The sequence below is a fragment of the Borostomias antarcticus genome (genome assembly GCF_949987555.1).
Source record: "Borostomias antarcticus genome assembly, chromosome: 23".
NCBI classification, from domain to species: domain Eukaryota; kingdom Metazoa; phylum Chordata; class Actinopteri; order Stomiiformes; family Stomiidae; genus Borostomias; species Borostomias antarcticus.
This window is the reverse complement of record NC_140256.1, coordinates 4626918-4639252: the sequence shown is the minus strand read 5'-3', so window position 1 is coordinate 4639252 and position 12335 is coordinate 4626918. Positions and strand designations below refer to the sequence as shown.

General features: G+C 45.1%; 3 protein-coding genes across 5 annotated transcripts; 1 reads left to right on the top strand and 2 right to left on the bottom strand.

Annotated features, from left to right (window-relative positions):
• Nucleotides 1-1834: 1834 nt before the first annotated feature.
• LOC311325089 (transmembrane protein 248) lies at nt 1835-5171 on the bottom strand. Of its 3 annotated transcripts, XR_014631003.1 has the most exons (8): nt 4829-5171; nt 4364-4531; nt 3994-4249; nt 3614-3722; nt 3366-3516; nt 3116-3250; nt 2360-3026; nt 1835-2272 (listed from the first exon to the last, which is right to left on the bottom strand). XR_014631003.1 is itself a non-coding variant. In XM_084457740.1 (7 exons), exons 2-7 carry the CDS (start codon nt 4520-4522, stop codon nt 3006-3008), a joined length of 831 nt encoding a protein of 276 aa, XP_084313866.1. In that variant the 5' UTR covers nt 4523-4531; nt 4829-5171; the 3' UTR covers nt 1835-3005. The 3 variants fall into 3 exon arrangements, 2 of the variants coding, with proteins under 2 accessions (XP_084313866.1, XP_084313867.1); XM_084457740.1 differs by having other exon boundaries at nt 1835-3026; XM_084457741.1 differs by having other exon boundaries at nt 1835-3023.
• A 158-nt stretch (nt 5172-5329) lies between these two features.
• Nucleotides 5330-6521, top strand: skic8 (SKI8 subunit of superkiller complex). The gene has a single exon (XM_084457681.1). The coding sequence runs from the start codon at nt 5418-5420 to the stop codon at nt 6333-6335; it is 918 nt and encodes a 305-aa protein (XP_084313807.1). The 5' UTR covers nt 5330-5417; the 3' UTR covers nt 6336-6521.
• A 24-nt stretch (nt 6522-6545) lies between these two features.
• On the bottom strand, nt 6546-10643 carry plbd2 (phospholipase B domain containing 2; the record flags this gene model as incomplete). Its single annotated transcript, XM_084457434.1, has 13 exons — nt 6546-7169; nt 7413-7575; nt 7700-7852; nt 7977-8048; nt 8186-8281; nt 8443-8603; nt 8696-8790; nt 9061-9275; nt 9384-9484; nt 9602-9760; nt 9860-9953; nt 10238-10286; nt 10607-10643. 13 exons carry the CDS (start codon nt 10641-10643, stop codon nt 6999-7001), a joined length of 1566 nt encoding a protein of 521 aa, XP_084313560.1. The 3' UTR covers nt 6546-6998.
• Between the last annotated feature and the right edge of the window lie 1692 nt (nt 10644-12335).

Sequence of the window (12335 nt, the reverse complement as noted above, 5' to 3'; positions counted from 1 at the left end):
GATTTTCAAGAAACTTGGTGGAAGGGTGTAGCATGATCCAACGTAGAAAATTTTGGAGCAGATCCAATGCACGGGTCGGGTCCACGGGCCGCCCAAACACGGCCGGCCTTTCACCTCCATTCATTTTTTGGACTTTTGATTATGCAAAAACAACCAACTAACCAACCCAATTTTTATGAAAGTCGGTGGAGGGGTGTATCATGGGCCACCTTAGAACCCCTTAAATTTTGGAGCAGATCCGAATCACAGGCTGGATCCATGAGTGAAAACAAAACTTAGAACAAAGCCCCTTGGGTGGGGGTGAGAGACACAGGGTTTGGACTGGGTTGTGCGGAGGGAGAGCCCAGAGTGCACCGCATTACCCCCCGCTGACTGTGACCTGAGGGGGGGCGCCACAGAGCCGGCCAAATACGGCCATCAATTCACCTCCAGTCATTATTTGGACTAGGATTACATAGAAACTACCATATTGCTTTTTATGAAACTCGTGGAGAATTCCATGTCCACTGTCCATTCAGTCACATAATTTAAACAACATAACTAGCACGCTGGACTGAACAGAATCAAATATTTTGACAAATCTGTCAGATAATTGAACAACAATAACTTTGGACTAGGATTATGCAAAAACTACCAGCCTGCTTTTCATGAAACTAGGTAGAGGGGTGTAGCATGGGCCAATTAAGAACCCATTAAATTTTGGCGTGCACAGAGCCACGAAATGCATTCAGGGATGGAGGTCTGTGCTCTCTGAGCACCGTTTGTAGTTGAACATTGTTTTGATGTAATTGCTATAAGATAAAAAAGAAAAAAATTAAGAAAAAGAGGAGAGCATGGCCAGCTTCAGACAGCTATCATGAAGTATAAAAATGTCACACCTGATCTCTCCAAAGCATTACTAATGTGCTAACTCAAGATGGAGAAAATGCTATGTAACATTGTGGGACTCCCAAACAGAATACCACAAATATATAAACACAAATCTACCTTGCTATCTTAATCTTGATTGAACGGAAGAGCATTAGGGCCAACAGCTGAGTTTTTTTAAAGTTTAAAGTCAGAAATTCAGACTTTTTCTCAGAAGTTATTTCTGACTTTTTTCTCAGAAATTCAGAGTTTTTTTTCTCAGAAATTCTGACTTTAATGTCAGAAATTCTGACTTTAAACTCAGAAGCTTAAAAAAAAAAAAAACTCAGTTGTTGGCCCTAATGCTCTTCCGTATGATTGAGATATCTGCTGAGTAAAAATAAATAAATCCATGGACAGATCTAGCTACTATAAACGCATTTCACATGCACTTTTAAGTGGCGCAGCCACTTCTATACGTGACGCGTGTCCGTGTGTATGTCCATTTGTAGCATGAGATTTAGACCAATCGGGAGTCAACAATACCGTTGCATACCAGCACTAAAGGACAAGCATGAGGAAAGCATTTCCGGCTTCAGACAGCTCTATCTAAATGTCACATCTTAGATATTTACACCGTAGGAATGCTGGGCACCAGATGCACATTTCGGTATATAATATGATAGTGTAGCTTAAACTGTAGAAGCAGTGACTTGGACGTTTTATTCATAATTGAAATATTTAGTCATATTGCATTGTCCCAGATTGATGGAATGTTCAGTTCTAGAGTTTTACATTTCTAGTAGATAATCTATTGTGGAACTAATGTTTGTTTTTTCAAAATATGCATATTAATGTCACTCAGCTATCTTGGAACGTACTGATCACGTAACAGCATGTTATCCTCTTCATTCTTTTATTGAAGGTTTTACTGACGATGACTGGGATGTACAGTTCACTTACTCTATACAAATGTACTTAATTATTGTACGTCACTATTGGATATGACCAAATATAATAACCTCATATATGAAGACAGCACAATTTGTATTGGTTTTAATAAACCATGACATGGTTGAACACACATTTAAAGAAATAAATCATTTGGATTTAATGGCTAGTTTTTGAAGCAGTCCAACCGTGTACAATATAATGGATGTACAAACAGTGAAATTGGAACATTTTAATGTACAATGGTCCCTGTGATAATTCCTCTTGTTGTAATCTTATGTTAATAAAGCATGAAAAAAAGAAGGGCGCTCATGGCGAAACCCACCCGTCATGCATCATTCTGATTCAGGTAACCCTACTGTAGGATGGAATCTCCAAGGTTATCTCTGTATGTAGCTCTGACCAGTCAAGGCAGCAGTCATTCAGGTGGGGAGATCCTGACACCACTGTCATGCCAGCACAGAATGTAGCCCAGCTGGTACACAAGAAGAGCTGATGTTTATTTCCTGCAGGAATTTGTGGTATTAGGCCTAAATTGTGATAGAGCTGAGTGTCTACTAACCTGACACGCCAGATGGTTTGCTTCACATAAGCGTCTGGGAACTCTCCGTTGGAAACTGTTTGGTAAAGGGCAGGCACTTTCAAAAATACTTGGCAGGTGATTGGATGAACCATCTGTTTAACCGCTTCTAGCTGTCATCAGCATGGCTGTTTTATTTCGAATTCTTAAGAATGCTGATTGGCCAGATTGTTTTTTGATCTGGCACAAAAGGAGCTCTATGGAGTGTATCCAGACTGATTTGCGTGAGAAACAGAATGTGAGCTCATAAAATCGGGATGGTCTCAAGTGTCTACAGGTAATTGCCCTGATTCCACTACAACAGAATACTGCCTGTGAAATGTTCAGAAGGAAAACTATCACCAACAGTAGGAAAGTGGGAAGTTTAGTCAAGCTGACCACAAGTACAGCCAGTACCACCGGTAAACACTTTTAAATTAAAAAATTAATTTAAAATTAAAACACAATTAAAAACAACTTATCAATAAAAAGCTTAGCAACTTAAATGCAATCAAGTGTTCTTCTTTTGGTAGGCATCATCCTAAAGAGTCTTTCTTTTCCTCTTTTCTTCTGTGGGGCAACAGTCCGTGATCACCCTCATCTGAGCTTTTGTTAGTTGAACTCTCCACAGTGGGTGAGACAGTCAGGTTCAGGTGTCAATAAGTGTCTGCTGAAATCAAGCAATGCACACTTCAGAATGGAGTTCAGAGGCACGGCACGACTAGAAAAGTGAAACGTCAGACGAGTTAAGAGTGTTACCCTGGTCAGGTCCAGTCCGTTCCCTTGGTTACGACGCGAGTGTGAGACAGTGGAGGACAGGCAGAGCAGCACACACACCCCCAGTAGAAATACACTCACCTGCCCCAAGTGTCGTTCTGCCACATCCTGCTCTTCCTGCAGAAAAAACACAAAATTAAAATGAATAGTATGTGTATGGCAGCATATATGTGACTGAGGTTACAGTAATACACAGGTAAGTGTGTGTGTGTGTGTGTGTCTCTTTGTGTACCTGTGTTAACATAACTGTGAGTGCTGGGTCATAAGTGGACTTTAGGCTGTAACAGGCCTGTGAAGCTGTAGGCAACTGGCTGCCTTTCTCCGTGACAACCACTTGGACAGGTGAGACCGTCTTCTCATTGGTTGGACACTGAGGAGGAAGTCTGCACACAATAACACACATCAAACCTTAAAGTCACACACTAATACAAGTATGTGTACATGTCTCTCAGATGTGAGGAGAATGAGTGAGAGACTCACAGGAACAGAGGTAGGATGTGTGAAGGTGCGCTGATAGTAAGGCAGGTAAATGCGTCTTCCCCAGCAGGTCGAGAGAAGAACTGAAGTGTTACATTCACAGTACCATCCCCTGAAGATGGAAACACCAAAACACTGTTATCGATCCCACTGAGGACATCTTTCACAGACACTATGCACAAGTACCATTCTGTTAGCCTGCTCTTGAATGTATGAGCCACGAGATGTCTACGACTCGACCTCAGAACACAGGAGACCGACTTGATTCAAGGCACTCACTCAGCCTTTGATGTTGTGGTACGCCTACAGCATAATTATTCCAGTACACGGTTGGTTACCTCTTAGGGTACGAGTCTGCTATGATGTGTGTGGAGGACACTGACCTGTTAAACCCAGATGCTTGGCCAATAGTGTGGTGTGTAGCCCCAGACCTTTCAGAGATTGGCTGGCTGGTCTGAGAGCCAGTGGCACCTGCAGTGACAGCTGCATGACAGAGAACGGGCTCTGGGAAGAGTTTGTCAATGATGTTCCATCTGGCTCCTGCCCAATCGGAGGGCTAGAGACCGGCTCATCCGTTATGACATTAGTCGTCTCACAAAGCTGGAGGAAGGACAAGGAGGCCAGGAGGTGGTTCCAGTCCTAACCGGAAATGGCAGTTCACAGGTCAGACACTGGCAATGATGCATACATGCAACACACATGGATACACACACACACACACACACACACACACACACACACACACACTCTTACCTGTGTAATATCAGGGTTGGGTAGGGTGTGTGTGTGACCATAAGAACCAAAGCAGATGAGAGAGACAGCCAAGATAAGCAGGCACAAGAAGAAGGTCACCCCGGGAGGATGTTGAGACACGTAATCTCTCAGGTTGGCTACTGGGTGCCAGGAACCCATCACATAACACTAACAGGGAGGGATACACCATATGTGACTTGTGATTTGACAGGAAATCATTACAAATATTATTATATTATAATATTATTTCCACACTACTTACACGTACAGGCAGCTCATTAGTTTCCATATGACGCGTCACTCCTATACAATTCAATACAATCTCGAGCTATCAAGTCGTTTCTATACAGATCCTGATTTTGCGATTCGTGTCTAAGCAAATGATCTGCCGCAGCAGTGGAGTATAACCAATGTGTAGCAAGTTTTAGAAACTGGTGGGACGGATGTATAATAAAGCCAATTTACCTGGACGGAATAAAGACGTCGCTATCTTGGTCCAAGTGTGTTTCTCGAATCCAAGTTAATGATTTCCATGCTGTCTCCGTGGCTATCTTTCAAACACTCAGTTGAAAGTGCAGTAACGTTAGCTAAGGTTACAGTAGAGTTTGCTTTCCTGGGCAAATATCTCAGCATTCGATCCAGCTAATCATGATGGCGCTATCTAGATTCAGCTACTTACACAATGCACAAAAATTAATTGTAAGTGAACATTTAAATAGCGAGTAAACCAAATATACACCAAGAGATAGTATAGCTATACACTTTCTCAAGGAAATGCAAGGTAAATAGTGGAACCAAAAATGCTATACGTTTCTTGTCGGGGTGGGGGAAAGCGGAGGACATATTTTCTGTGCTCTCATTGGATAAAAAAAGAATGATGAGTCTCCTTCGTAGCGCTATGTAATGAATGAGCGACTGCTCCATTGTCGTCATTTCTAGGCGACATTTGCAACTTCCGCGGTTAAACAGGCGGCCTACGAGTGTAGCTCACTGTTGACGCAAACTCCTATGAATTTACAACATTTTGTATTTTAAGGAGGACTACAGATCAACAATGAGCACTCAATACAGTATTCTATTCAAGCAAGAGCACGCGCATGATGACGCAATTTGGACTGCTGCATGGGGTAAAAGTGAAAAGGACGGGTCTGAGACCATTGTCACTGGCTCTCTGGATGACATGGTGAAAGTTTGGAAATGGTCAGAAGAGAAACTGGAGCTACAGTGGACTCTGGAGGGCCACCAACTAGGTGTGGTCTCTGTGGACATCAGTCACAATGGAGCAATTGCTGCATCCAGCTCCCTGGACGCCCACATCCGCCTCTGGGACCTGGAGTCTGGCAAGCAGATCAAGTCCATGGATGCAGGTCCAGTTGATGCGTGGACAGTGGCCTTCTCCCCTGACTCCAAATACATCGCCACAGGAAGCCATCTCGGTAAAGTAAACATCTTTGGTGTGGAGAGCGGCAAGAAAGAGCATTCATTGGATACCAGGGGGAAATTCATTCTGAGTATTGCCTACAGCCCAGACGGAAAGTACTTGGCCAGTGGAGCTATAGATGGTATCATCAATATTTTTGATATCGCCACTGGAAAACTACTCCATACATTGGAAGGTCATGCCATGCCTATCAGATCACTGACGTTCTCCCCGGACTCACAGCTCTTGGTAACAGCTTCAGATGATGGCTACATCAAGATTTATGATGTGCAACATGCCAATTTGGCAGGCACCCTAAGCGGCCACGCCTCCTGGGTGCTCAACGTGGCTTTCTCCCCAGATGACACACACTTTGTGTCCAGTTCCTCAGACAAGAGTGTGAAAATTTGGGACGCCAGCACCAGGGCATGTGTCAACACGTTCTTTGACCATCAGGACCAGGTATGGAGTGTGAAATACAACGGCACAGGATCGAAGATTGTATCAGCTGGGGATGACCGCGCCATCCACGTTTACGACTGTCCAATGTGATATCGCCACCGTGCAAACATTCCTCACAGCCAACCCAAATGCTGGACACATAGTTGGACACAGTTTTGAATTAGCCTATCACCCAATAACATGTTTTGTGGTCAGGTTGTAAACATATTTGTTTTTTGCAATTCATGACCTCACTGTACTTGTCAAATAAATAAAAAGCAGCACGTTTTTTGAGATTGTGCGAATAATTTATTATATAAGCAGCAAGTTTTCTCTGAGTCAGATAGATTGTGCAAAGAATTTGTTTTCGTGACCATAACACTATGCATGTCTTCCTAATGGCAAAAATAATTAGTTAACTTTGATTAAGTATTTTGTCACAGAATTGTAAATAGGAAAAATCCTATTCCAGTTGAGTAATATTACATTAAATACAAGGTGGTCTGTATGAGCTACAACAACCACCAAAACCCTTTTTTTTATGATTCGTTCCCTTTTGAAATACACAGAAATACAAATAAGGCTTAATTGGTTTAGCGATAGGTGATGTGTACAGTTGTAAGGGCCCAGATATGTAGGCATGAATGAGAGGCATTAAAGTAACAGCAGCTATCAAGTCTCAGATGTGGGTTTTAGGGGGACCAGGTGACATGTGCAGGTGCGAGGGTCTAAATGAGAAAGAAGTGGGGGGTGTGAGGATGGGAGGGAAAAGGGTTAAGGTGACCAGGTGACATGTACAGGTTTAAAGGCCCAGGTGTCAGGATGGCCCATGTGCAGCAGATCTTTGTAAGGGGAGGAGCTCCACTGGAAGGCTGGCACCTGGTCCCAGGTGGGTCCGCTCACTGCCAACAACTCATACTCACGGACCATTCCATACGATGTCAGCTGCACAGGAAAACAGACAATTAGTGACCTATAGTCTCCCTGTCTCACCTGAGACTCAGGACACATATTCTCAGTACTAACAGGTACAGAAGGAACGACATTGCTACTAATGTCTAATCACACTTGAGATTGATCAGGGCAACTGCGATATTCTTTGCAGAGAGACGGAACGGAAGTTGGTCGGAAAGACAGAACTGAAAGGAGATAAAGTGAGGGAGGAGTGAAAGGAGACGAGTGAAAGACCTTCATGTCTGTTCCCCCGTGCGGTCTTTGTTTGAGGGCTCCAAATGGATAAGTCCCATTAGCGAGGTTCAGGTCTGACCGAGCTGAGATGGTGTTCTCTCCATTAGCAGACGGGTCACAGCCCTCACACCGAGACAAGGGATCTTCCTTAAAGTTATTGTACCTGAGAGAAGACAGACAGACATGGATACTGTGCAAAAGCAGGAGGATGTACACATCAGACCGCAAGGTCTCTGATTGGCTGCTCATCCCTCACATCAGGCCTTTGACTAGCTGTCTCATCATACCTCATGAGGCGGACCATAGAATCCAAGTCTTTAACGGCCGTCTGGTTCCGTCTGAAGATCTGTGCTCTGGGGTTCTGGTCTAGGGAGAACCATGGGCCAAACTTTTGTACCAGCTCTGGACAGCCACTAGCATTAAACACCTCCTCATAGTACCTGCAAACAAACACAGATTCAAGTTCAGCCTATAGATTCTGAGAGCACAGCATACAGTGTACACTCCAATTTCCTGCAGAATGTTGATGTTCTCAATAAACCAGATTGATCCCTTTGCACTTACGGGATGTTGTAACTGGCCCAGTAACCTTTCTCCATCAACTCTTGGGTTTTGTCAGTGTGAATCACCAACCCCCTTCAGTAGCAAGAGATCACATGAACAAGTTGTGCATCAGTGGATAGCTGAGGCTGACAAACTGGGCTAGGCATTGTTGCGAGTATGTTGAGGGGCTGTTGGCATGTTGCATGCTGTGGATGGGTGTGAAGTCTTACGGAATCTGCTCCAGCACAGTGAAGAGTTGGTCTTTGATATCAGTCTTCCCAGGGGTGAAGTGCTTATAGTCCACAATCATCCACTGGTTGTTGTACCTGAAAAAAACATGCGCGCGCACACACACACACACACACACACACACACGTGATAAAGCAGCAAAGCATCATTAAATATAAGGTCACCCAAGGTGAATGTTGAAGAGTAGCCTTTGGACCCAGTGTTGGTTAAGAAAGGGAGTTCTACTGTGCAGACTTACGTTCCACTGTTGTACAGGCTGAAAATCTCTGCCCATTCCTTGCCAGTTACAGCCAGACGATTGGCCACAATGTTCCTTAACCACTCCATAACCGTTCCCATTGGTTGAACAAACTTCCAGAGGGCAGGGTTGCTGTTGCCAATGGTAGTTTCCAAGGTAACCTGGGCAGGAATGGGGAGTCTCAAAAACAGTGCCAAACATATATATATATATATATATAAAACCAACACACATACACACACACAGCTCTCACCAGCCCACTACTGAGGATGTAGAAGTCATCGCCAGAGAAGATGGATCCAGGATAGGAGGAGAAGGCTTGGACTCCTCCAGGAAGCTGGTCACCATCTGAGAATAATAGACCAGGAGTTGGGAGTTGAGATACTAAACTACTTTATGTTTACATTGTAGACAAGCGTTAGGGAGTTAGGGTTAAGCCCGTGGAATATACTTGTTGTTTAATAACACGTACACATAGACTAGCGCGTACTTTGAAGTGCTGTAGCAATCTATTGTACATGTACACGTAGTTTAAAGCAAGTATACCGCGGGTCTTAGAAGAAGCACCTTGTGAGAGACATCTAAAATGGTAATTCCCCATATAAGGGAAAGGAGTACCTTTAGGGGATGTTCTGAAGGCAAAGTTATATTTCTTCATGATGCGCAGCATGGATTGGTAGTTATTCCATGTGTCATGTGACACCAACAGGTCCTTGTTGCCCGGCAATAGCTTGATGAGGGCAGAGCATGAGCCTGAGCCCAAAGGTCGTGTTTGGCTGGATTTGTTCAGGGCTTCCTCCAAATCCTCAATATCCCCATCCATCTGGAACAGTCTGGGCACAGAGAGATTTGTAGGAGTTATGGAGTGGACAAAGTTAGTGTGAGAGGGCAAAAGATAGGAGGAGATCCACATATGAAGCAACAAACCACAGGGCACTTACAGAAAGCCAAAGGGGTTGACAGAGAAAGGGCCTATGGGAAATGACAGCTGGTCGTTATAACTATCCTCCAGCCCTTTGAGCTGCAGCAGAGCCAAGCGCACCTGAGGGAGGGAATGACAGGGACAATGAAAGAGGTGATGAGGTCTTCAGAGAGCTGTGTTTTTGGAAACATGGGTTCAAATCTCATCTCTGCTGCGGTAGAGATGAGTGGTAGGTACCTGGTGCCAGTAGGGTGAGTTTGGCTGCTCCTTGATCTGCTCGCTGACCCACTGTAGGTTGGTGCTGATGAAGCTTTTCAGCCGCTGGCAGTAACCGGACTCAAACGTGAAGGGCCCACAGTAATCCATCAAAGTGTTCATCCAGTGCTTGTAGATGAGCTGAGACAGACAAAAAGCAGAGTTGAATATAGATTAAACAGAGTGGTTTCATATATCGCTTCAGGCCTGTGAAGGTTTATTTAGGAGAGGCAGTCTGACCTGGGACGTGGCTGCAGCCTCCACTGCCCCAGCACCATAGGCCTGGATACTGTCGTTGTAGCGCTCACTAGTGGTCACCTCCAGAAACGCCCATCTGAGAGTAGAGAGGAAGGGCAGGGGTGATCGATTCTTTAATCAGAATGAAAACCCTTTGCAAACCCAGACACATTATCAGGCCCAAATAAAATTAATATTCTAGAATTATGGTCAAAACCACAGCAACCACATTACACTTCCACATTGCACACTAAGCATTTATGGATCTGATGCGTACAGCCCTTCACATACACAACACGCATAGGCTTTTATGAATTAATGCAGGTTGTCTCTTGAAGTTGGAGAGGTTTAATTCGGCTTCATTAGCTAGCTAGCTCTTACCCCGAGTCCTTGATGTCATCTGTAAAGTTTGCCCAGGCAACGTAATCATCTCGGTATCCGTCGAAAAGAGACAATTCGCCAGTTTTTTCATCAAGAATTGCTGAATGAATCTCAGCTCGAACCGACGTCCATGAAAAGTATAAAACATGTAAAAATACTGCTAAATGCACGGATGTTATTGTATGTCTGAAAGCCATCTTGCACACAATGGATGAGCGGGTCATATGATCAACGCTTCGCTAAGCAGTTTAAATAATATGAGGGGAAATTTCGAAATAAAAGTCCCCGAAATTTTGCGCAAACTCCTTCTACAGCATTTTGTCAAAGAGTATGGAATGCCAAGAGGGGACACATATGGAAATTTGGCACCCGCCTGAAGAGGTTGCTCGTGTAGCGTTTCCGCCATTATGGACTGTCATCCACAGCTAAGCTGGCACAATGCTGGCACGACGCTGGCACAATGCTGGCACAAAGCTGGCACAATGCTGGCACAATGTTGGCGCAATGCTGGCCCGACGCTGGCGCAATGCTGGCACAACGCTGGCCCGACGCTGGCCCGACGTTGGCACGACGCTGACCCGACGCTGGCCCGACGTTGGCACGATGCTGGTCCGACGCTGGCCCGACGTTGGCCCGACGCTGGCCCGACGTTGGCCCGACGCGGGCGCAATGCTGGCAAGACGCTGGCACAATCCTTTTCAAGAGCCCCTTGTCACCCAAGGATGTGAAAAGTGCCTTCCTGCTGAGTCCTACCCCTCAACCTCAGTGCTCAATAATCCCCTTAGACTCCAATCTCATCCTGCCTCTGATTTCATCTCGTAGTCTCCGCCTTTCTCCCTCAAACTGTAGCACACCAGCAGAGGGCAGTGTAGACTCCTCATAAACCTGCACTGTTTAACTTAGCTGGCCCGACGTTGGGCCGACGTTGGCACGATGCTGGCCCGACGCTGGCCCGACGTTGGCCCGACGCTGGCCCGACATTGGCATTGGCACCCTCATAAACCTGCACTGTTTAACTTCACCATCTGGGTGTGATGTGTATTTTTTAATGCGAGAAAATACATGCACAGCCACATGCAACAACCAATCACAGTATTTATTCACGCAAAAACATAGTCTGACATTTCAACATTACATCTGTTTTATAGTAAAACATAAAAATCCTTTGTATCAAATAAGCAAATTCATTAAGTACAATGATCCTTTCTTCAGAACTTCTATCCTCTCTGATTTTAGAACTACCATACCTGTAGATAGCTGTGGGTAAGTCACAGAAGTCCAAAGGAAGCACGACGCTGGCAGGATGCTGGCACGATGCTGGCGCAATGCTGGCACAATGCTGGCACGACGCTGGCACAATGCTGGCACAATCCTGGCGCAACGTTGGCACAATGCCACGATGCTGGCACGACGCTGGTGCAATGCTGGCACGACGCTGGCGCAATGCTGGCACGACGCTGGCGCAATGCTGGCACGACGCTGGCACGACGCTGGCGCAATGCTGGCACAACGCTGGCGCAATGCTGGCACGACGCTGGCACAATGCCACGAAGCTGGCACAATGCTGGCACAACGTTGACACCCACCTGAAGAGGGTGCTCGTGTAGAGTTTCCGCCATTATGGACTGTCATCTGCAGCTAAGCTGGCACAATGCTGGCACAATGCTGGCACAATCCTGGCATGGAGAACTTATTCAGATTTATTTTTACACCATACACTATATATGCATTTCAATGAATTACCCAATGTGTTTTCTTACCTTAGAGGTGCATACCGCCACCTACTGTACAAGTGTGAAATATCACATCAAATCCTAGATCCGATATCCTTTTCAAGAGCCTTTTCACCCAAGGATGTGAAAATTGCCTTCCTGCTGAGTCCTAACCCTCAACCTCAGTACTCAATAACCCCCTTAGACTCCAATCTCATCCTGCCTCTGATTTCATCTCGTAGTCTCCGCCTTTCTCCCTCAAACTGTGTAACAGAAAGTGTTCAACGTTTTCTTCCACACCACAGTCCACACATCTATTATTATCCGTCTTTCGCTGTTCCTCGTTATGAATGATTACTTTTTTAAGCTGTGCAGCTGCTTCTAAG

What these genes read in the sequence shown, in the direction of transcription:
- LOC311325089 (XM_084457740.1), bottom strand. Translation starts at nt 4,522, where the DNA reads ATGGGTTCCTGGCACCCAGTAGCCAACCTGAGAGATTACGTGTCTCAA. An exon ending in CAAGCATCTGGGTTTAACAG is followed by an intron (nt 3,723 to 3,993) that starts GTCAGTGTCCTC and finishes TTCCATCTTCAG; the next exon opens with GGGATGGTACTGTGAATGTA. An exon ending in TCACAGTTATGTTAACACAG is followed by an intron (nt 3,251 to 3,365) that starts GTACACAAAGAG and finishes TTTTTTCTGCAG; the next exon opens with GAAGAGCAGGATGTGGCAGA.
- skic8 (XM_084457681.1), top strand. Translation starts at nt 5,418, where the DNA reads ATGAGCACTCAATACAGTATTCTATTCAAGCAAGAGCACGCGCATGAT.